Below are 21,580 nucleotides of genomic sequence, written 5' to 3' on the forward strand. Positions count from 1 at the left end.
CCGTGATTCCTCACAACTAACACTGCCACCTCCCGGCAGTGACAAACGCTGCTCTGTCACCGCGACACTGGCCCGCGCAGCCCGACCGGCCGCTGTGCCAGGCCAGGGCTCAGAGGCATCCTCTTCCCCAGCCGACAGCCTAGCAGTTTGAAAAGGGGAGAGCTCCCGCAGGGTGCTCCCAAACCCAGATGCATGGATTACATATGTTACACTCCGGTGTCTGTGTGCCCAGGGGCCAAGCTCCTTTTATTGGCCTGCCGAGTGTGCTAGACGGTGCTGCAGCCGCTCTCTCGGGCTGGGTGGCTGTAGTTGGGACCTGCAGCAGCCACAGGGGCAAGGAGGGGAGGAGGATTCAGTACCTGTGTCCTACTGATGTCAGCAGGGCCTCAGCACCTCAGTGCCCAGCTGTCAGTCCTTCCTCAGCTACATTTCAAAGCAGATTCCACTCCTCTCCCAGCTGATACGAACTGGGGCAACAGTCATGGAGACTGTCCATATGCTCCCTGTAGTGCAGGGAGGTTCTTCCCCGATGATGTGGCCAGTCACAGAGAGGAGAGATCTCATGAGCTCTGCGGTGGAGTTGCCAGAAGATTCAAATTGGAGCTGAAGACATAATCAGCACATATGTCCTCAGACACAGCCAGCATGCTGAGCTCGGGTCACGATGTGGGAGGATCAGAGTTGCTCTGGACATCACGGACAGGATGAAGAGTGGAGACAGCTGATGTGTTTGAAGAGCTCAAGCAGCACAGTGCCCAGAAGCTATGCTCTTGAGGGTGGGGGTGCTGGATTGGCGATTCTGAAGAAGAAGAGGTTGCTTTTGGGGTAGGGAGAGTGCAGGCGGCTGCTGCCTACCCCCAGGCAACCATCACTCCCTGAGGGATCACAGGGAACACCCATCGTCTATCAAGACAAAACCCCGGCAGCTCTGAAGATGACATCTCCATCTAACAACCCTCTCCCATCCTCCCTCAATCCCATCTCCCTGCACTTCTCCCCAAGCTGGGGCAAATCCTCATGCTTTGCCCTCAGCCTCAAATCTGCCTCCCCACCAGTGGCCATTCCTTCAAGCTAATTAGATCCCACATTATCCTGGACTATGATCGCTTTGCCCCTTTCCTGCTGTCACAGGCTGTGCTGCCTGCACCTTAACCACGTTTCCCCAGACACCCTCCTTGTGCTGGGTTCTCCAGTGCCACAGGCCAGCCCCTTCTGCCAGCCATTCACTCATGGGGCCCTGCCCCAGAGCGGCGTAACGGTCTTTGGGCTGTACCCTTACCGCCCCTGGTCTGGGGCTCAGGACAAGCCAAGAAGCAGCAGAGGCTTTGGGACTGGATTCCCTCTTTTGCGCAGGCAGCCTTGGCATTGATAGGCAGTGATCCAGCTAATTCACATGGTCTAGAAAATGGGTTGTGCTTCAGCCTGACATATTAAGGACAGGGCCTGCCCCCCACCACAGCACAGATACATTCTACTACCTTCGGGAAGGGTTGGGGGGCAGAGCAATGACCCTGGGCCGGGCTGTCAGTACCACCTCCCCACGGCAGGCTTCGATCAGGATGTTCTGCAGTGTGTTTTCCAGCACCAGCTCCACCAGGTTCCTAAAGGCCGGCTGCCTGGAGGAACAAAAGTACAGGCAGAGGACAGCTATCAGAAAGCAGATAAGGCAGGCTGCTTGCTGTGACTCCTCCCAGGACACATCAGGCACAGCAGTGGAGCACACACTGTCTCCTACACACTGAGGCCAATGAACCAAAGATTTGAGCAATGGGGTGCTGACCCTTCTCCCAGAACTGCCACCAGCTGGCGTCAGGCCCTGACCTCAGACAGAGCTGGGTGACTGTGGTTTTATTGGTTTCTCCCTTCAAGCTGTGCTGTAGTTAGTATTTGTGCATATGCTTGTGGCCTGTAGCAGCATGCAAGGGTGCAGCCACAGCAAATGCAAAGTGATGAAATACTGCAGTAAAAATAAGGGAAGGTAAACACCCGCTGCACTCTAATGTCTAATGCAGCCAGAACTGTCTGAGCATAAAGCAGACTTCACTCACCAGCAGCATCTTGGCATCGCCCAGGACTCAACCCCAAGACACAGCAAACCTGCACTCAGGAGGGGGTGGTGAGGTAGGCTAGCACTGATTTCCACCCAGAGCACTCAGAACACCACAGAGGAAATGCCACAAGGCAGAAGGAGAAATGGGTTTCTGGCCAGGCAGTATGCTGCCATGACTGCCCTGCCTGTGTAGCTCTTGCCTTTTATGTGTGAGCTCTTCCTCACCTGCTCATCACCTCCTTCTGCTCCCTCAACTGCTCATGGTGCAAAATCTCCCAAGACTCCAGCAAATCATAGTTGGGAGAGGTTTCCTGCCTCATTTCTTTCCTTTCTCCATCCTCCTCAGGGTAAAGATCTGGGGAAGCAGAGACCCTGGAACACTGTCCCCTGTCCTGAAGCTCTGCGCACCGGAACTGGGAGAAATATGGAATGGGCTCGTTCAGGCTTCTTCTCACTGCGTCGTGGAACTGGGTGCTCTCCAAGAGGCCTCTGGGAGAAGGAAAACAAGGGATGAGTCCCAGCAAATCAGATATCTGTATGACCCCAGAGGATCATTACAATCATTACAAGACAGTACAAATCAGAAGAAAACTCTGACTGATGTCGATGTTTAGTCTGTCCTTTCTTGCTTTCTGGGCCTAAGGGAGGCAGCAAGATGTCTTGAGCTTTGCCTCCACAGCACTGGATCTTTACATTTCTGCAGCTGACAGACAAAATAGGTGAATCACAATGCAGTCTGTTCCCAACATCATGGAAGGCAGAGTGCCCTGGTCCCTGGGCAGTGACACAGTTGCCTATGCAGAGGTAGGCCCAGCCCCTCGCTGGGGGGGAAGACCCTGCCTTTGGCTGTCACACCAGGACTCCTGAGCTCAGTCCCCACAGCAGCCTTTGACAGGCTGGATCCCTTGTTCTGGTGCAACACGAGTGCAGAGACTCCTCTGGGATTGACAGGGTGCTGGCTGTGCTGCACGCACTCCCCTAGAGGACAGGGGCTCCAAAGCAGGTGGGGGTGAAGGGGCACACACCTGATGACACCTGTGAGTATGTCAGTCACTATCTGCAACTCCTGTTTGGAAGCAGCAGCCAGGGACAGCCATTTGGGGTCCATGTCCATACTGTCTCTGTCCCTACTTCCATCTGCAAACTTGCTCTCCAAGGGCTGGTTGCTGAAAGGGCTGGGAAAGAAGGAATTGTTCCATCAGTGGCAGCACTACTGAACTGAACTACTGAAGACCTGCATCCCCCTGGCTGAGCAGCAGCACTGCAGGCAAGCCAGGAGCAGTGCAGGGAACCAGGGCAGGAGCAGGAGCTGCTGCATTTGTGACAACAGCAGAGACACTGTCATAAGAGCTCCAACAGTATCTCCCTTTTAAGGGAGGAATAGAAACAGGTCATGTCAGCTAATGCTGGGGAAACCAAGGCACCTCTTGCCTAATACTGAGGCACTGAAGAGAAGCAGAGCTCCAAGTTCAGTGCATATCACAGCATGGGCAGCCCTGGCTCAGATGAAGGTCCCAATCCAAGAAACTGCATCTCTTACCAGGACAAGAAGTATTTGGGGAACTCTGAGGTGAAGTTGCTGAAGAAGTCCTCAATAGAGTAGGACCTGGCTGTTACACCAAGGTGTAAGAGGATGGGCTTGGGAGGCTCTGGTTTGACCCACGCCTGGCTGGCTTCTTTGTCCAACAGCAGCCTCCTCTGAAAGTGTCCAGCTGGCAGATTGGGCGTAGGGTGGTTTTTAATAGGGGGTAATGTCTGTTGGAGGGAAAGAAATAGCAGGTACTTAGTTGTGCCTTTGGCAATGGGTAGGCTGGTGTAGGTGTGAGCACAGGCATGAGAACTGGAAAGCCCAGCAGCCAGAGCCACCAGATCCTGGACAGGAGACAGCGTCAAAATGATCTTGGCACTGCAGTACCGCTATCGGGCACGAGCAGCCAAGCTGGAAATCAGGTCTGCTCCCTCCTCACTGCCTAGTGTGCCAGCCCTGAGTGCCAGCAGCGCTTCAGGGACTCTCCCCAGAGCGTTTGGGGTTGCTGTACTCACACTTGGGGTTGTTGTACTCTGATCCATCCCTATGGAACTCCAGGAGAGCATCTCTGCTCTTCCAGGCACACTGGGAGTGACGTGGGAGAAGGGATGTGCAGCAATACATGTGGAAATTGTCCCCTGGGCCTGGAAGGAAACCAGGAACTGACTCCAGTCACATTACATGGGCCGGTTTGGGGTTGCATTACTAGCAGTCAGTTTGGGGGAAGTTTCTTACAACAGGAGCAGTCCAGAAGCCTGGGCCAGAAGGATACCACCCAGCTCTGGAGAAACCCTCAATGACCCCTTTGAGACATAGCTGTCCAGCCTCTGGGAATAAGGCCAGAGGCCTTCACCACTTCTGACACAGACACCGCAGGTGTTTGCAAGCTCCAAATTGTCACTAGGAGCTAAAACCCTCGAGGACTAAATGAAGCTGTTTTTGCTTTTCTCCAGCCATCCTTATGTTCATCTCAGTGAATGCTTCAACCTGCATCACTGGTCACACGTAGCAGCACAGGGCAGACAGTCCAAGGCAGAGCTGCCCCAAGCTGATACCTTCACACGGGACAGTGTGGTGCATGCAGAGGCACTCTGCAGGGTCCCAGGAGCACTGCTGCAGCCTTACTGTGGTGGCAGTCCTGAGATAACAAGCTGTGTCTCCTAGCTGGGTCAGTCTGCTCAGGCTCAGCACCACATCAGCTCCCAATCATCCTTCTACACCTTGGGTTAGCTGGTTCTGCACAAGCCCTGTCATTCCCACAGCATGTCCTGCTGACGGCTGTAGATGCAGCGTGGCTCTGCCTTTGGGCCCAGGCAGTCCTGCAGAGCATTTGCTGGGACCTTGTCTCACGCCTTGCCACCACTGCTGGAAAAGATGTCTTTTCCAGCAATGCACACAGTTGTGCAAATTTGAAGGGAAACTGAGACGAAATGGGCAAAATGAGCTTTAAAGCTTTCCATGCACTTAAATCAACGTAGTTTCTGCCTGCAGCTTCTTCTGAGGCAGAGCACAGCTCTTTTAGTGGTGAGGACAAAGTCTGCACCACGTCACGCCAGGGTGCTGCTGCTTTCCATTCTGGCACACATTCTGTTGTGGCCCCAGTGTAAAACCAGTCGAGGTACTGACTGCCCTGCCTGTGTGCATCTTTTCTGCTTATTTGAAACCTGTCCTCCTTTCACCAGTCATGGGTGCACATTTGGTTCCAATCTCACTTTCCATTCACCTCATCTGGAAAGTTACTGACCAAAGGACACAGCCAGACAGTCTGATTCTTCTGGCTCCTCCAAACAGTCTGTCTCCCAAAGCCTTGAAGCTACAGATTCTGCTGTGCTCTCTGTCCAGGCTCCCACGCTGTGATATCCAGCATCTGCCTCTTTAGTAAAGCAGTCAGCTTGATTCTACTGTGGGTGAGACAGGCCTGACTTACCCTGTATTTCCTGATCACAGCTGAGGATTCAGGAAGATTTTCTGTCTCAGAAGAATCTGATGACTTCTGAAAAGAAAAAAAAAATAAGAAAGAAGAGAAATTGTCTTGTAGGAAAGATATGGAGCAGAACAAGACTCCAGGATTTTGTTTTACTTTGTCCCAGCTGAGAGTTGATGATCTCATCCTCCCATTCTTCACTCAGGCCACATTCTTACTGTTAGTTACACATTTCTCTCCAGTGTTTATTCATGATTAAAAATCCAACCATCGGTTTCCAGAGCCACTGGCTTTGTTTTTCCTAAGGCTTCTCATGCACTTCCAAATTTCAGATGGTCATTAGCAATTTCAGAGTTTCTAAGGTGATTCTTGGCTAGAAACCAAGATCTTATTTTCCACTATCCACAGACCAGTTATGAGATCTTGAGTAGATCAGAGCCTCATGTCCTTTTATCAAATTGCCTAGATTTTCTTAAAGAATGCTTCTTGTTGACACTGGCTGCTGTTTCTGAGCTGAGCTAAGCTGGTGTGAGGTTCTGGCAGCACTCACCCCTGCAGGTGACTTTGGCTTCTTTTTAGTTCCAAGGTCCTTCTCTGTGATGGTGAATTCCACAGCCTGCCGTTCCTTCTCCTTTTCCCACTCCTGCAAGTCCCTCTCATACTGAACCAGGGACTCCTGGGTGTATACCTATGAGGCAAAATATGATTGGAAGGAGCAGGGCTAGAAGGGAGCTGTAGGTAACACAGTCTCTGGTTCATGTCCCTGCCTGTCACCAATTCCTCCCTTCCAGGAGATCCTAGCCAGAAGCCCACTCCCTTTCCATGTCTTCCAGGAAGGGGAGAGAACAGTTCCATTACAAGACTTATACAGAGAAGACACAATCTCTTGCCAAAGGACACCTGGAAAGTGTCTAGAGGGACATTACTTTATGTCTGTGTCCCCACTAATGTTAAAGAAGCAAGACTTTATTTTTACAGATATTTAAGTCTGACATCCACTGAAAGCCACTCCCATTCAAACTGTGACTTCTAGTAGCTGGGTTCAACTCACAAAGCCACATGTTGCACAATTACACCTCATGTATTGAGCCATACAGACAGAGAGATGCTTAAAGCATCAGGAGAGATGAAGCTCAGTATCTTCAGGTATGATAAGTGTTGGCCAGCATTACAGAGCAAATTATTCCTTCAGCTGGAAGCTGCAGGCAGTTGACTGCTGGGACCAGGCATTTAGGAACTGCAGTGACATGTTCCAGGTGATGGTTATACACAACTACCTCTTGGGTCTCACCTCACAGACCAGTTCTGTGCTGCAGAGGGTGGCACTTCCTGAAGGTTGCAGTGTGATGAAGCAGGGGATGCCTTCTCCAGGCTGCACAACTCCTGACTCTGGAGCAACCTGCAACACCTGGGGGAAAAAAACCAAACCAAACCAAACCAAATCAAAACCAAGCCAAACCAAAACCAAACAAAGAAAAAAAAACCCAAAACCAACCAAACAAAAAACACCAAAAAAACAAACCCAAGCCACAGAGGAGCTGTTTCAGTGTCCTGGGACCTCCTACATGCCTTGTCTTTGCAGAAAACACAGAACTGTGGGAATTCTCTCCCTTCCCCTTCTCAGAATTATGTGGCATGAGAGAGATACAGCCAAAGAATGACCACGGACTTTCCCGGTAGACAGGGTCCTGAGGTTCATTATCGCATCCTGTAGTTCTAGGTTCATGTATCCCCACTGGAGTCTTCAGATTCCCCTTCTGAATTCCTGTCTTTTCCCCCCTACCCTAACCCTTGGCTTCACTTTTCTCTGCCCTCTCCTTTCACCAGCCAGTACAAAAGTCAATTCCCTAGGATTTTTTCTGAGTGTCTGGTTGAAAATGGAGTTGTAAAGTCCTTTTGTGGCACAACAGAGATGGGCAAGAAGGCTGTAGAGGAAAAAAGAAGGACTCACCCTCTTGTCTTTATAGGTGTTTATCCGCCAGGCAAACACAACAGCCTCGTTCTCGGAGATATTGTTGAGAAAGACAAGCTGACTGGCTTTGGTGCAATCTGGGATATTTCCAAAGCAAATCCTGTTGTGTGACAAGGTGGCTGCCTGCAGGAAGCAAAGTGAAACCAGGAGGAACAGCAGGGAAGGAAGACGGTATGTGGCCACTGAGGAAGGGCAGTCACACAGTCATCTTTAGATTATCCAGCAATTCATAGGTAATATTTGCCAGTTACCTCTACCGTAACAACTTGAGGGAGTTACATTTCTCCCATTTTTGCTCTGGTTACAATGACTCTTTACAGCAAGAGGACAGCCCTGTTGCTGTGGTATTGAGTGAGCAATGAATAACACTGGTCCTTGGGCAGGAGAGGGTCTCAGGACCACAGCGGACCAGTAGTGCCCACATTCTTTCTGCAGCACTTGCAGTCCAGGTCTTTTCCTGCTTCATGTGGCAAACACGTGAGGTGTGTGCTTGTGCAAAATCGTCATCGACCTGAATGCAAGTTTTGGGAAACTGCTCCCTACCACACCTTGCTAGCAGTATGGTACTAAGCTGTTCCATTCTCCAGGCACAGTGCAAACTCTCATTAATTACACTGATCATTAGAGAAGCTAATGACTCTTGGTTAAAGGCAACAGAGCCTTGTGGAACGGCACCTTTGCTGGCAGACTGACATGGATTTTAATCATCTTCTCCTTGCTGTACCCAGGAATGAAATAGCTCTGCTGCAAGCCAAAGAGCATATGGAGTTGTGGCTGGGCTCCAAGGTAGGCATGCTAATGTCACGCAGAATTAATCCTTTACCTGCCTGGAGTACACCTCTGCTGATGCTGTTTAATGCTGATTCACTACACTGGGATCTGTGGCTGAGTTTAACAGCAGATTGTCCAGGCTGGCAAGCCAGCTCTATACGGGCCAAACAAGCTCCGGCTGAGCCAGCGACAGGTCAAACAAGTGTATTCCTCGGGATGTGCCTGAATTAGTGACCATCCCTGTAGTCTGCATTCAGGTCATGCATCACCTCAGTTTGGCTGTGAAATGGTGGCAGCCAAGCCCTGATAGGGTATGACAGGAGTATTATGTTCTTTTTGTGAATTAATTACTAAAGAAAAAGGTATTGTAGCTGCAAATGAGAAAGGTAGCTGTGATGGGGGGGTAACTTTCAATAGAAAATTCAGGAAATGAACAAACCCTAAAGCCTCTTTGGTTTTAATGGCAGTGGAAGAAGCAAGCTGGAAGGAAGGAACCTTTCAGAACAGCTGCTTTTATGAGTTAGGCTCTAGACCTGTTGAAATGGAAATATCTTGCTCTATCTCATGGCAAATTAATTCTCCTGCAACACAGGCTACTCCTGAATGGGACCACTTGCATATTTCAGTCTCTCTCTCACACACTTCTGGACTGATCATATCGCTCATATCAGCATACCTGGACTTACCTGCCCAGCCACAATTAGCTTGGTAGAACTTGGAAAGACTGAAGGATACAAAACTTTGCTGGATGTGGCCATCTCTCCTATGATATTTGGATCGTAGCCTACTCCCTGGAAGGTGATCAGAGCTGATTCACCTCCCAGGATGTGGATGGGAATATCAACCTGCCTTGGACAAGATAAGAGTTTTAAGTAGAGAGTCGTATTTGAAAGAGATGTGCAATAAGCTAGTATACTTGCTAATGGACTGGTCTAAATACACCATATTCATAAAGAGAAATCCAGTTTCTTTTGGTCTTTTAGGCCTTGACTTTCCCTGTTAACCCAGGAAAGTTGGTTAAGTAGTCAATTAACCAGTTACTGTACAAGATGGGCAGGGACTCTCTCTTGAAGCAAAGGTTAGAGTTTTAAAATTCAATTTATTTCTTTTTCCATGCATCCACCACAGAGTGAGGCAATAAGCAGTGCTCCAGCTCTGGCCCTGGCTGCCTGCTGTAGCCTAGGACAGAGGGCTTTGGGAAAGCTGTTGCCAGAGGGCTGCAGCAGCGTACACTGAAATGATAAAAGACACTTTAGCATTTTTCTCTTTGGTGGAAGTCAACAACAAACCACAAATCTGGTCAGATACTGTTTATATCCCCAGTCACTATTTGATCCTTGAAAAAATATATACTGGGGTGCCCCTGGTTGTGGAAGAAATCTGTCCATTGGGAAGAAGAAACTTCTGAGATAACAATTTATCAGCTCCATTTCCTGACAAGACCAGCCACTCATTTGCTCTCAAGCCTCTTTGCTCCTTGGAGGAATGGAGCTAAATTCAGCTGTAGCATGACATGGACCAACCATCAGTAAAAGATCTAAAGAATTTTAAGCACACAACAGAAATAAACTGTTTCTGGCATTTATGAGTAGGGTCTTACCAAGTACGTTCTAGCTTCCAGTGGTGAGAAGATCCACTCAATGCGGCCTGTTGTGCCAGGAGGGATTTCTCCTCTGGGAGTTAGGCAGATAAACACGGGATGCTGAAAATTCTCCTCTTGGATTCTCACAATGTTGTCCAGCTGAACTTCAAATGTCACGGGCACAGAGCCACCATTGTAGAGTTCATAAATCTGAAGTCAGAGTGAGGAGTGCTTATTATACCATGCTCAAGTTCAACTAGTTAACACTTCCCCAGAGGACTCAGATAAGCATTAATAATTAATTAGGCAGCTTGTCTCCTAAGAATGAGGAGACCTCATAGCGTCAGGACTTATCACTGGGGCTCTGACAGGAGACTGTGTTGAAGGTTTATCACCACACATGTACATTGATAACTTCAGTGCCTCTCCAAGTGGTGCCCTGCAAATTCAGTCTAGGAGAAAATTAATACAAATTAGCTAAAGGGATCACTGTAAAGCAGATTACTTGAAATGCAAAACCACTCATATTAAATTGATCTTAATTCAATTCAGACTTGAATTTCCCAAGTAAATGAGGCAGAACAGAATCAAAGGCACTTTTTTTGCTGAATAAGTGTTTAAGGAAGTTTAATTAATTTACTAAAAAACTAATTAGGATGTTATTTCCAGAGTGCCTGGAGCCGCTGGACAAGTTTTCACTCAGATCCAATGCAAGAGAATAGGGGAATTACCTAACACATCTCATAAGCATTCCGGCTTGAGTGAATGCCAAATCTTGTCAAACTGGAGATGGTGAGAGGTATTTTCCCTGCTGCCATCCCAGCAGCCATTTCCAGGCTCTGACTAGTGTGAGTCTCAGGGTTTTGCTATGATGCTTTCCTGCGGAGGCCACTCTGTTTCCTGGGAAATGCTTCAGACACTGGCTGTCTTTGGGACACAGTAAGACTAATTCATTCCCTCTGCTTACTGCTGGGTTGGGCCCCAGGATGCTCACCTGTGTGGGAGGGTGGGAGGTCCCAATGGCAATGGGTGTGAAGAGGTGCTTAGCAGATGCAAAATGAACGTACTGCTGGTCCTGTTCCACTGTCACGCCTCTGAAGTTCAGCTACAGTGGAAAGAAACGCAGTTACTTTCTCACAGGGCTTTGCCCCATCACTGACAACTGCACAAGGACTCTGAAGGACTTTGCAGGCTGAGGGCAACACAGGTATGGTTTTAAGTTGGTAATACCAAGACAGTGTGTCCCAAGAAAAAAGCAAGGAGATGGACAGCCTACTCAATGGTTGGCTCTTCTCTGAAAGGTTTGCATCTTGTTTCAGAGAGAAGGTACTTTTCTCTCTGCTATGTCAGGCACCAGACTCAGTGCGTATATGGTAGAATTTCTCCGTGAATGAAAGTGTCTGGACTGTGCATAGGAGAGTGTGCAGCTGTGACAGCCAAATCCTTTGGAAAGGCAGGATTTTAGGTAAGTAATGGCCTCCTCCTGGAAAGGACCATCTGGATATCCTCACTCTGAAGGACATCGTGCTCCAAGAATGTGTCCAACAGTCCAAAAGCTGCAAGAAGATCCCAGCTGAATTTTAAGTGATCAAGTAATGATCAACAGTGTCTTGCTAGCAAAGCAGCCACCAGGCACTTCAAGCAAAGCAGAGAGATTTATAGTGCTATTTCATGTAAAGGAAGAGACATGGGATTCTGCATTTTGAGAAAAGTGCAATCAGGCTGGAGATGAGTCCTGATGCACGATTTCCTGCAGGATCACCCCAAAGCACCCCTGAGCTGTCTGCCTTGAAGCAGAGGCTGCAAAGCAGTCACAGAGCTAGTAATGTCTCTGTATGGGCCAAAGGGAGCTAAGCTGCTGCAATTCACAATTAGCTAACCCTAAAGCACGGCTATTTTTCAGGTGCATATGCAGAAGATAGAGAGGATGTTTGTGATGGCAGCTGGATGTCTTGGACAGACACCTGCAGGAGATACTGTATCAGCTACTTAAAAACAAGCAGGGAATGCCCATTCCAGTGCAGCCCCATAAGCAAGGTGAAGAGGGAAAGAGGACTAGAAGTATAGCACTAACAAGGTCCCACATGGGATCTTTCCAAAGCCTTACATGAGCATTCAGTCTCCTGAGGGCCTCAGCAAGCCAGATGAAGTGCAAATAAGAGGAATAGAAGAGCTGACACTTTCAAAGTGCAAGGGAAAAAGAGACAGGAACCTTCCTGAACTTTGGGAGTGAAACACCCATTTATATTACTTGAGTCAAAGCCAGCTTAGATTCCACTAGACCACAACTGCTGAGGAAAAACTGTCATCAGTTTCCATAGACACAGGATGTGACAATTAGAGGACTATCAGTTAAAGGGAGACAAATGAAGAAAAGTGAAGAACTGCTGCAATCAATTCTCCTTCCAGAGTGCATGGACTTTGTCCCACAGCAATGACTTACAGCATGAGAGGACAGAGACACCAGATTTGCCAGGGAGCAGAGCTGCCCAGAGAACACATGCTGCAGGTGACATCTCATAATACTTAATTAGCAGCTATGAAGTGAAGCGCAAACACTTCCAGTTTATGGATCCTGTGTGCTTGGGGATTCTCTGTGGGAGCCAGCCCTTCTCTTCAGAGAGTTCTGGGAACCAGCCTACCTCATCCTGCAACACCTGCAGGCATCTGGGCTTTTCCTACTAAAACTGCTGAGGGCTGCAGATTCTGCCTGGCCAAACGATCCCGGAGCTCTGAGAACAAGGTCACAGCTGCACTCTTACAGGCAGGCTACGACCATGAGGCAAAGGACAACCTGTGAGAGCATGAGGCAGTGGGAGGCCGTTTCCCTCCTGCACAGGGAAGTGGGTAACACACAAGTCCCCCAGAAGCTTCACCCTGCAGCCAGAAGGAATTGCCAATGGGAGATCAGTTTGGGTCCTTCAGAGCACCTATAAATCTAGTCCTTGCAGGACTGAAAGTTGGCCATGAACTGGGAAAGGAGTAACGGGGAGGGAGCTCCTCCTGGAGATGAAGCAGACAGTCTATTGGGGAAGGAGAGGAGTGGGTGGTCAAAATCTGTCTACAGGGGTAGAGCCATCACAGGGGTGAATTAGGACGCCCCAAAAGTCAGGCATTGTCTAGCAGCTGACTAACATCACCACTCTGAAGCCAGGCAAATTGGAACTTGACAGAATGACCAAGCAATACCCCAGTCCGATGGTCTCTACCTCTGCTTACTGCTTTTCTCAAATTTCTAAAGCTTAACTTTTGGAGTGACATTATGGAATTTGCTTCCCTTAAGGTTAGCATATGTTCTGCACATTTCACCAGATTCCCAGGTGAGGAACCCTGGCATGTGAGCACACTTAGGGCAGTCGCTGTCACAGGGGCTGGCAGCTCTGTGCTCTTCATGCCATGACTGAAAGAAAAGAAGGCACACTGTACAGCCCTTCAGCTGTCCTCTCTGCAAAAGGAGAAGCCTCTTCCAATGCTACTTTCTAACAGTTCAGTACTGGCACTGTGCATCCCTGCAGGTTGTGACCACCTGCACTGCACCAGGTCTCAGGACTGGCCTCTGCAGCTCCTATTTCCAGAACTCCAGTGCATCCAGGGATCTTTTATCATCCCCAGGGCTTTCCACAGTTTTTCAGCCCCTTTTACAGTGACAGAATGAGGTGGAGTGGTGGCCTCTGGTAACCACCGAAGCCACTGGCTATGTGGTAAGAGACAATGTGAGCCTTATAGGCATTGGGTGCTCCAAAGCCTATACCCTCACTGGCCAGCTGGTGAAATGCTCACATCCACTCAGGATTGTGCCAGGCAGGCAGAGCACAGGGAGCCTGTCCAAGGGCTTTGAGGGAAGGCACAGTTAAGCCACTGTTTGAACAGCTTGGTCAAAGGGTTGGATTTTCAGCTGACAACAGTCCTAAAAGAAAAGAAAAATAAAAGAGATGTGTGAACACAATGGTCTCATAGGAAACTTCAGAGACAGACAGGAAGGCTCAGCCGGGCATGAGCTGTGCCCGGCAGAGCACAAGGTGACTTTGACTCTAACTGACAGTTTGAGAGAGGGGGAGAGATATATAAATTAGTTCCAAGCCTGAGGAAGTGCTCAGGGAAAACACACCACAAATCAGCTCTGGGATGCTTCAGCAAGCAGCGAAGCAGGAAGAATGAATAGGAAGCTCCTTCACCATTGGCAAGGAGAAATAAGTGGGTGGGCAAAGGCATCAGAGCTGCAGTGGGAACAGCCAACCAGGAATGCAGGGAGTGCCTTCTGGGCCTGGGGAAGCAGCTGCCTCCATACCTCCAGAGCTGGAGGATGCTCTGCCAACACTTTGCCAGCATGTGTGTCCCCAAACTGCAGCCAGCGCAGGTGGTAGTTTTGGAGAAAAGCTCATTCCAGGGGATTTTGAAGAGCGTAGAGAGCTGATGAGATGGAGAGATTCAGGAAAACTGCATATGAGAGAAAAGTCAGATGGGATTCAGAGCTGAACTTCAGGATCACTTTATGGAAGAAGTCATGGTGAGGCAGACGAAATGCAGGGAAGCAAGTACAAAAATCCTGTCCATGAGATATACTTGAGTGTGGAAAGCATGCAGGGACTGTAAAACCCAGGAGGGCTGTTTTGGACTTGGAGCTGGCTTGGAAAACGAAGCAATTCTGCACCAACACCACCAATAACATAAAAAGGTTAATAATAACAATAAAAAATATCCTCTTGCTTCAGAAGCCAGCAGATGCTACCTCCAAGGGTCATTTAGGCAGTGCACTGCCACATCACACTGTGCTGGAACCACGAGTTTGTCAGGATGTCGGCTTTGTATCTCTTCTTGGCCCTGTGCTACTGCCTGGCCAGTGCAGCATCCAGGGGAAGGCCACAGCCCCTGCACACCATGCAGCTTCTGGGGAAAACACCTTGTAATTCCGTTCCCACCTGCTGCTGTTCTGCAAACAGAAGCAAGAGATACCTGCTACCTTACCAGAATCTCATGGCCATAGGAAATCTTCAGCAGGACAGGGAGGTGATCGGTGCCAATGAAATCATGTCTAACAGTGCAAGATGAGAGAGGAAAACATTAGAAATCAACCTTGTGCCCAGGGTGAATAGAATCAGGGTCACACAGTACATTAGAGACAATTCACTTCCCAGCTAAAGAGTCACTGTTGCGTAAGGGCCACAGAGAGGGAGGGGGACAGTTGTGTTTGGGTGGGAATGAGTGATGCAATGTTGATTTTAGTCATACATCAATTTAGGGACTCAAGTTTCTAGGCCAACACCATCTGAAATGCCAGTATTTCTCAGATCAGGTCTGCTGTGGAAGAGGAGGTGTTCAGCTTTCTTTGTACCCTCCACAGGCATACAAGGGCTAGCAGCTCTAATTGATAACAAAAATAAGAATATCACTGTATAATCAAAACCACAGGAAGTGCAGCATCTTGTTCGTCTCCTCAACAGTCAGGTCAAGGCCGACCAGTGTCCCCAACATGTCCTGCTAAATGCCTTTTGCCCTGCAGTGTTGAAGGACATTAACAACATTGCAATGAGGAAGACAAGGTTTGTGGGGTCCAGAAACTGGACACACTCAGGGACTTTTTAGTTGCCCAGTCTCTTCTGAGCAAGGGGTATGTGAAGGGGAAGGATCCTGTGTGGAAACACAGGGGACTGTGATGGCATGTGCTGTCCTAGAACGCAGCATGAGGCTCTGAAGTACAGGTAGTTGCCATCACCTGTGTGAGAGCTGGACCGATTCCTCCTGTCCTGGAAGAAGTTTCCCTGACTTTGGAGAAACACTGAAGAGCTGGTTATCCTGAATTCTCATCTGGTGCAGCTCATGGGGGCTAAATTCAGCATCCTCTGCCCAGTGCTCCATGTCCATCTTCTGATCAGAAGGAAACAGGAAGGCCCTAAGGAACCAGACGGCTGGTCAGCAACAGAGACACAAAACTTCCCCAAGGCTGTGGTCAGAGTATTCGGTCCAGCCAGGCTTAGCCCAGCTGGTGGACACATCATGATTTGTAGAACTCTCTGCCATTCCTTGCTTCTCCACCAAGACCCACCAACAGACCTCAGCTGCAGCTCCACAACACAAGCCACAGCTACAAAACCCACCCTATTGTGCAACTGTCTCATGGCCCCTGTAAGCATTTCCACATCCCCAGACAGACCCCAGAAAGAAGGCTGAGCACCAGCAAGCACAACTTACCACTCCACAGGCACCACACCCTTGTTTGCCAGCAGGAGCATCACAAGGGTAGGCTCTGAGCCTATCGGGGCAGCCCCAAAGTTGAAATCCAGCAGGAGAGGGGTGTACACTGGAGGGATCAAGCATGTGCTAGTCACAGGAGAGAAAGAAGGGAGGAAATTAAGATGGGAAGAAGGGTTGGCAGAGCATGACAGAGGAAATGGTCATTCTACACTGGCCCCCTTCCTTATAATTATTCTCTGACCGTATGTTCTTGGCCTTTTTGGGAGAAAGGATACTGGACATAAGACAGGCATTTTGATTTTCTCCAAAAAATCTTCTACATATGCCTATTGAGAGTGAATGTCATAAGAGAGTCCTGCTTAGACGAGGCCTCTTCTTGGCTCCCCAGTACAAGGAAGTCACTGATATACTGGAACAAGTCCAGTGGAAGGCCACCAAGATGGCTGAGGGCTGGAGCACTTCGCTTACAAGGAGTGACTAAGAGACCTGGGTTTGTTCAGCCTTATGAAGCAAGAGTTCAGGAATGGTAACTACACAAGTTGCAACACAGGATATTCTGATCAGATACTAGGAAAAATGTTTTTACCATGAACGTTGTCAAACACTGGAATCAGGTGTGCAAGACAAGCTGTCATTTCTTTGTTCTTGGAGATATTCAGCATTGAACTGGACAAGACCCTGAGCAACCTGATCTAGTAGTCCCTGCTTTGAGCAAGGAGTTGGACCAGAGACTTATAGAGGTCCCTTGCAATTAAATTATTCTTTGTTTCTGTGGCTCTTCTCAAGGGAGGGTAAGCCGAGGAGTGGAGGTGAGCAGCTGCCTGCAGGGGCTAGGATGGAATAACACAATGCCACACAGGAGTGAGCTGCAACACAAGCCAACAGCCACAGCATCTCTGACTGACTCATGCGAGGGACTGACAGATGCTCTGAGCCATCTCCTTGTCTCACCTGTGCCTTGTGGGAACTCTGTAGGTGAGCTCACTGGGAGCTAGTTCTCGCTCCAAGTATTCATTCAGTGTGTCCAAGGAAAAGAGCCTCCAGAGGTGCAACTTGCTGATGCCACTGGCACTCCCTGCTGAACAGGCATCTGTGATGCAGAAAGTTGGGTAGACGCCTGTTGCCATGATGCAGCAGAGGGGCTGCTGCTTGTCTTTTGTGCTCGCAAGATCTGTAGCTTGGAAGAGAAAGAAACACCAAAAAGTAGTCATGCACCATTAAGGGGCAGCTCTGTGGGACAGCAAAATGGAGAGAGGCCTTACCCAGGCCAAAGAAAGAAAGAATAGGACTTGCACACAGTCTTTTCTTTGGGAGCTTCTGAAAACTTGTAAATCACTGACTTCTAGTTGTACCTTGATTTCTGCATTTAGAAGTTACCAAAAGGCTATGAATGTTATGCTTTTACACAGTGTATTTACACAATTTAGTTCTGTACTCTGTGAAAACCTCCTTTTTTGATTTAAGCCTAGAGCCTAGTAATTTTGTGAAGTGTCCCTTGTTTTCACACTGAAAAATCATAAACAGTTGTTTATATATTGTCTTCTCCATACCATTAATGTGGCATTGCCATTCTCTACTTTCCAAGCTGGAAACTCCTTGTCTAACTAGTCTTTTCTTGTACAAATACTGTTCCCCACCTCTGAACATCCCTGTTACCCCTCTCCATGCCTTTTCTAGTTCAACTGCATTCTTTCTCATACAGGGACCAGTCCAGATCTGCAAAAAGGACACCACCTGCATAGGATTAGTTGCCTGAAGCTCTCAGAATATGTTTCAGGGCACATGGTAAAAGTCCATGATCGCACAGAGGAGCAGGGAATCTTGTGATCACAGCAGCAGGAAACTTGGAGCTCTCCCTGCTTGTTTCTCATGGCTCAATCATATCTAATCCCATAAGGTGCATCAAAAAAGAGACAGCACATAGAGTCTGGCTCTGGTGAATCACACAGGGTTTTCTTCAGGCAGGACTCAAACACTGGGGACTGTGCAGCTCAGCCTGTTATGACACAGTCTACTTGGTTAGGAGGGAATGACTTTCCCACAAAACCCATCTTTTACCTGTGGAGGTGCAAATAGCATATTTGATTGACCAAGTGTAATGCAGCCGACGGGCTGGCCTGACTGTTATTCGGACAAAAGCTTTTGACCTTGCAGGGATTGTTCCTCTGGAATGTTCCAGCTCTAGAGCTGTAGGAAAAAAAGAGATGGTATGAGCTCTTGGCATCACTGATCTCTCTTACACCACACGTGTGCTCATCATGCAGCTCCCCAAGCCAAACTGCATTCAAGCCACTGCCTCCCTGTGCCTAATCATTAGGACCAGCCTCAGGTGTTGAAGCTGGGATTCCCAGACAACTGTAGGCAGCTCCATGACAGTAGCCAGCCTGCTTTTGACAGGCAAAGAGCAAGGAACTTCTCCAGAGGAGGTCCTCTAGAGAGGCAGCTAAGGGTTACACTCCACCGTTCCTTCTGGGAAGCTCCTTTATTTAATTCCCTTCTCTGCGGGGAAATGGCATCTTACTTCAAGGTCTAACGTCAATTGTCAGGCTCTAGGTTATTCTTTTTCCAGCAAGAGAGAAGAGTCACCTGTAGCAAATCCCTAAGCAAAGAAGCAGACACCTTAAGGCACTTAAGAGAATCAATGCAAGCTAGCCAGCAAGCAGCGCAACCTGAGTTCATGCTAGAAAGATTTTGCAGAAAAGAGGGGAAGGCCAAGGCTCCATCCCATGCTAATTCCTTTACAGTACCCGGTGGATCGCTGTGGACCTCCTTGGGGTCACAAGGCCCAGTGATCAGTTGTTCCACGCTGAGGATGTACTTCAGAGAACAGATCCCATCATTTAGCAGTACAAGGCTGGAGCTTTGGAGCTCACCAACTAGAACATTTCCAAGGTCCAGGTGCTCCTTTTGTGCCTGGAATTCAAACCCGCCGTGCAAAGGTCACTATTGCACATTGAGCATAGCGGTCAAGTGTAGCCACCACTTATCTCACCACATACTGATCCCTTGGCAGGCACAGTGCAGTGCAAAGGGCTCCCTACTTTGTGTAGAGCCTCTCATGCCCTGGGAGGTGTTGGAACAGTGCTGCAAGGGGCTCAATCCCTCCTCCAAAGGCTCCCTCCTACTGTTATTTGGGTTGCTGGCTGGGTAAGATGCAGAACATTCAGCACTGTGAGAACACTAGCTAGCAGGCTGTACCTGCGACAAGTCTGCTGGTGTCTCCATGACTGCATTAAAAGTCCCCCTCTCTTTTGGATAGTCATTCACTTCCATGAACTTTAAAGTGACTAAATACCTCTAAGACATTTCTGCCCATCTGTCCACAGGATTGACACTGGGCAATGACTTAGTATTATTTTACTGAAAATGAAGGTGGCCGCACAGTTCTGCAGATAATAGGAGGAAAGCCCGGTGGAAGTGTTTTGGCCACACCATTTTAACTGGTCCCCTACACTTAAAAATCAGACTGACAGCAGAACAAATGGAGGAGAGCAGACAGAATGAGAGGATAGAGCTGTGAGACCCAAGGGGCCAAATGGCTTGTTCAGTTCAGTCTGGAACAGAGGAGTTGAAAGTGATCCCAGAGGATTTGGGAGGTCACATTTGAACTGACAGGACATTTACATCATGCTGTTGCTATTAGGCTGCTAGAATCAGCTCTGTCATCTCCATTGAGAGCAATGTCTAGGAATTCTACTGTAAATCCTTATTGGTTGCCTCCAATACAGACTGTGCAAAAAGGGGAAGCCCGAGACCCCCATCCCACACTAGTACACCTCCTACTACCCTGTGGGCCCCAATTCCTTACTCTGATGGTGCTCAGTGCCCCCTCTCCAACAATCCGTAAGGCATAACGGACACTTTCTGGAGGCCCAGGGTCTGGGCTTTTCCTCCTCACAAACACCATAGCACGCAGCAGATACTTGGTCTCCTTGTCAGGTGTGAAAGTCCATGACTGAGCCTGAAATCACAAGAGAGAAGGAAAGCACTCACAGGAGCTCCAGACCAGAGCCAAGCCTATACACCACAATAGTTACGCTCAAGGCACAGCCCCTTCCTCCATTACAGCTAACCTAGTCTTCTACAAACAACTCTGGATACACTCTTGCTTCAGTGCTCCACCACCTCTGCCTGTGTCAAAGGTTCATATTAGGAATGCACATTCAGATATTCAAAGCCAAGTTGTGGAGATATGCTAGTCCTCACTACTCTCAAAAAGCACTCGGGGAATACAGTAGAAGTTTAGAACCTGAATTTACAGGTGGGAGAACAGAAGAACATCATAAATCTTGTCCTCTCATTTGTCCTTTGTCTATTAACATCTCCTGGTGCACAACAAAGTTGCTGCTCTGTTAATGTCCAGTCCCATCCAGGGTATCATTATCTAGTGCCTGTTTAAGACCCATTTGTTCCTGTAGTCAAAGAGGATGTCATCATGTTTGGACAAATCCATGTTGTGGGAACCAGCATGACTGCAGAAGTTGGCTAGCAATCAAAGCTAAGATACTGACTGGTATTCTCCAACTTGGGCATTAATGACCAAATGATTGGCAGCCCTCACGCTTCTGCTCTAAACACTCTACAGCTATACTGTAGAGAGCAAAATACAACTTTGGGAGAAGAACTTACCATGGCTTCATAGGGCTGGAGGATCCCTGCAGTGGGGCTGACAGACAGGATCTTGCTGTCGGACTGATGGATCTTCCATGTGAAAACCATGGGTAGCCTTGTGCAGTTTTTTATGGTATACATTCGTGTAGAGGAGGTCCCTATATAGGCAGGCTTGAAGTATAGATTTCCATCACCTTCTAAGAGCAAAAGAAGGGATTCCCCACAACTCTGGAGAGCAATCTCCTGTAGAATTAAGGGAAAAGTAACAGACATTAGCTAGAAGTCTCAGCTACCTCTGGAGGGACCTTCCAAAGATGTTACTCCCTCCAAGAGAGAAGCAAAACCAAATTGGGACTGAAGATGGAGGGGAAGGACTTTAGTTTATGCTGTCAAGGAGGGCCCTGAGCTTAGTGTATTGCACTGTAGGAGAAGGAAACCCAAGGGAACAAGGGGTACAGGATGTCTGGCACCACAAGCACCTTGTATCTGCAGTGTTGACCCCGCATTAAATGTTGAAAATATTCTTTCTTTCCTATTTCCAAAGGGAAAAATCCAAACTAATCATTAGGAGATATAACAGGGATCACAGTGCAAGTCACTGTCAAAAGGGAAGACTAGAAGGGAACAAAACTCTCCTCACCATCTTCTACTTCCCTCTCCCTACCTTGGTGTATCCAGGATATGAGTTCAGCTGCAAAGGCAGGACATGCTGCTGCGAGACTGTGTTAACTGGGTGAGTGGAGAGAAAGAAAATCTGGTGGCCTCCTGGAATGATGTGTCCTGAGCAGGGTTTGACCAAAACAGAGCGACAGGCAGCTTGGTTCACACCGAAGGTTATCAAAGAAGTGCCTGTGTTCAAAAGCAGCATACTGCAGTAGGCATCAGTGTTAGGAGCCACAGGAGGAAAAGCCTGATGGAGACAAGCAAGAAGGGTTGTTTGCACTGGCTTT

The 21,580-nt window shown here is 48.5% G+C and overlaps 1 protein-coding gene across 5 annotated transcripts in view; it reads right to left on the reverse strand.

The window, feature by feature from the left end:
* Positions 1 to 217: 217 nt before the first annotated feature.
* The window catches only part of CFAP65 (cilia and flagella associated protein 65), a 33,739-nt gene continuing 12,376 nt past the window's right edge, over positions 218 to 21,580 (reverse strand). For 4 of the 5 annotated variants that reach the window (XM_042784332.1, XM_032985352.2, XM_032985369.2 and 1 more), the window contains 21 exons: positions 21,295 to 21,540; positions 20,649 to 20,873; positions 19,828 to 19,980; positions 18,767 to 18,932; positions 18,078 to 18,206; positions 16,971 to 17,196; positions 16,017 to 16,145; positions 15,541 to 15,717; positions 14,793 to 14,859; positions 10,822 to 10,932; positions 9,846 to 10,037; positions 8,932 to 9,090; positions 7,454 to 7,597; positions 6,794 to 6,910; positions 6,053 to 6,190; positions 5,506 to 5,571; positions 3,591 to 3,805; positions 3,076 to 3,225; positions 2,276 to 2,539; positions 1,479 to 1,616; positions 218 to 799 (listed from right to left, as the gene is read on the reverse strand). In XM_042784332.1, the coding sequence (XP_042640266.1) occupies positions 763 to 799; positions 1,479 to 1,616; positions 2,276 to 2,539; positions 3,076 to 3,225; positions 3,591 to 3,805; positions 5,506 to 5,571; positions 6,053 to 6,190; positions 6,794 to 6,910; positions 7,454 to 7,597; positions 8,932 to 9,090; positions 9,846 to 10,037; positions 10,822 to 10,932; positions 14,793 to 14,859; positions 15,541 to 15,717; positions 16,017 to 16,145; positions 16,971 to 17,196; positions 18,078 to 18,206; positions 18,767 to 18,932; positions 19,828 to 19,980; positions 20,649 to 20,873; positions 21,295 to 21,540 (3,249 nt within the window). In that variant the 3' untranslated portion in view covers positions 218 to 762. The remainder of the gene's footprint in view (positions 800 to 1,478; positions 1,617 to 2,275; positions 2,540 to 3,075; positions 3,226 to 3,590; positions 3,806 to 5,505; positions 5,572 to 6,052; positions 6,191 to 6,793; positions 6,911 to 7,453; positions 7,598 to 8,931; positions 9,091 to 9,845; positions 10,038 to 10,821; positions 10,933 to 14,792; positions 14,860 to 15,540; positions 15,718 to 16,016; positions 16,146 to 16,970; positions 17,197 to 18,077; positions 18,207 to 18,766; positions 18,933 to 19,827; positions 19,981 to 20,648; positions 20,874 to 21,294; positions 21,541 to 21,580) is intronic. The other variant, XM_032985344.2, reaches the window with a different exon arrangement.

This window comes from Tyto alba, unplaced genomic scaffold (assembly GCF_018691265.1).
Source record: "Tyto alba isolate M040663 unplaced genomic scaffold, T.alba_DEE_v4.0 Super-Scaffold_7, whole genome shotgun sequence".
Classification (NCBI taxonomy): Eukaryota; Metazoa; Chordata; class Aves; order Strigiformes; family Tytonidae; genus Tyto; species Tyto alba.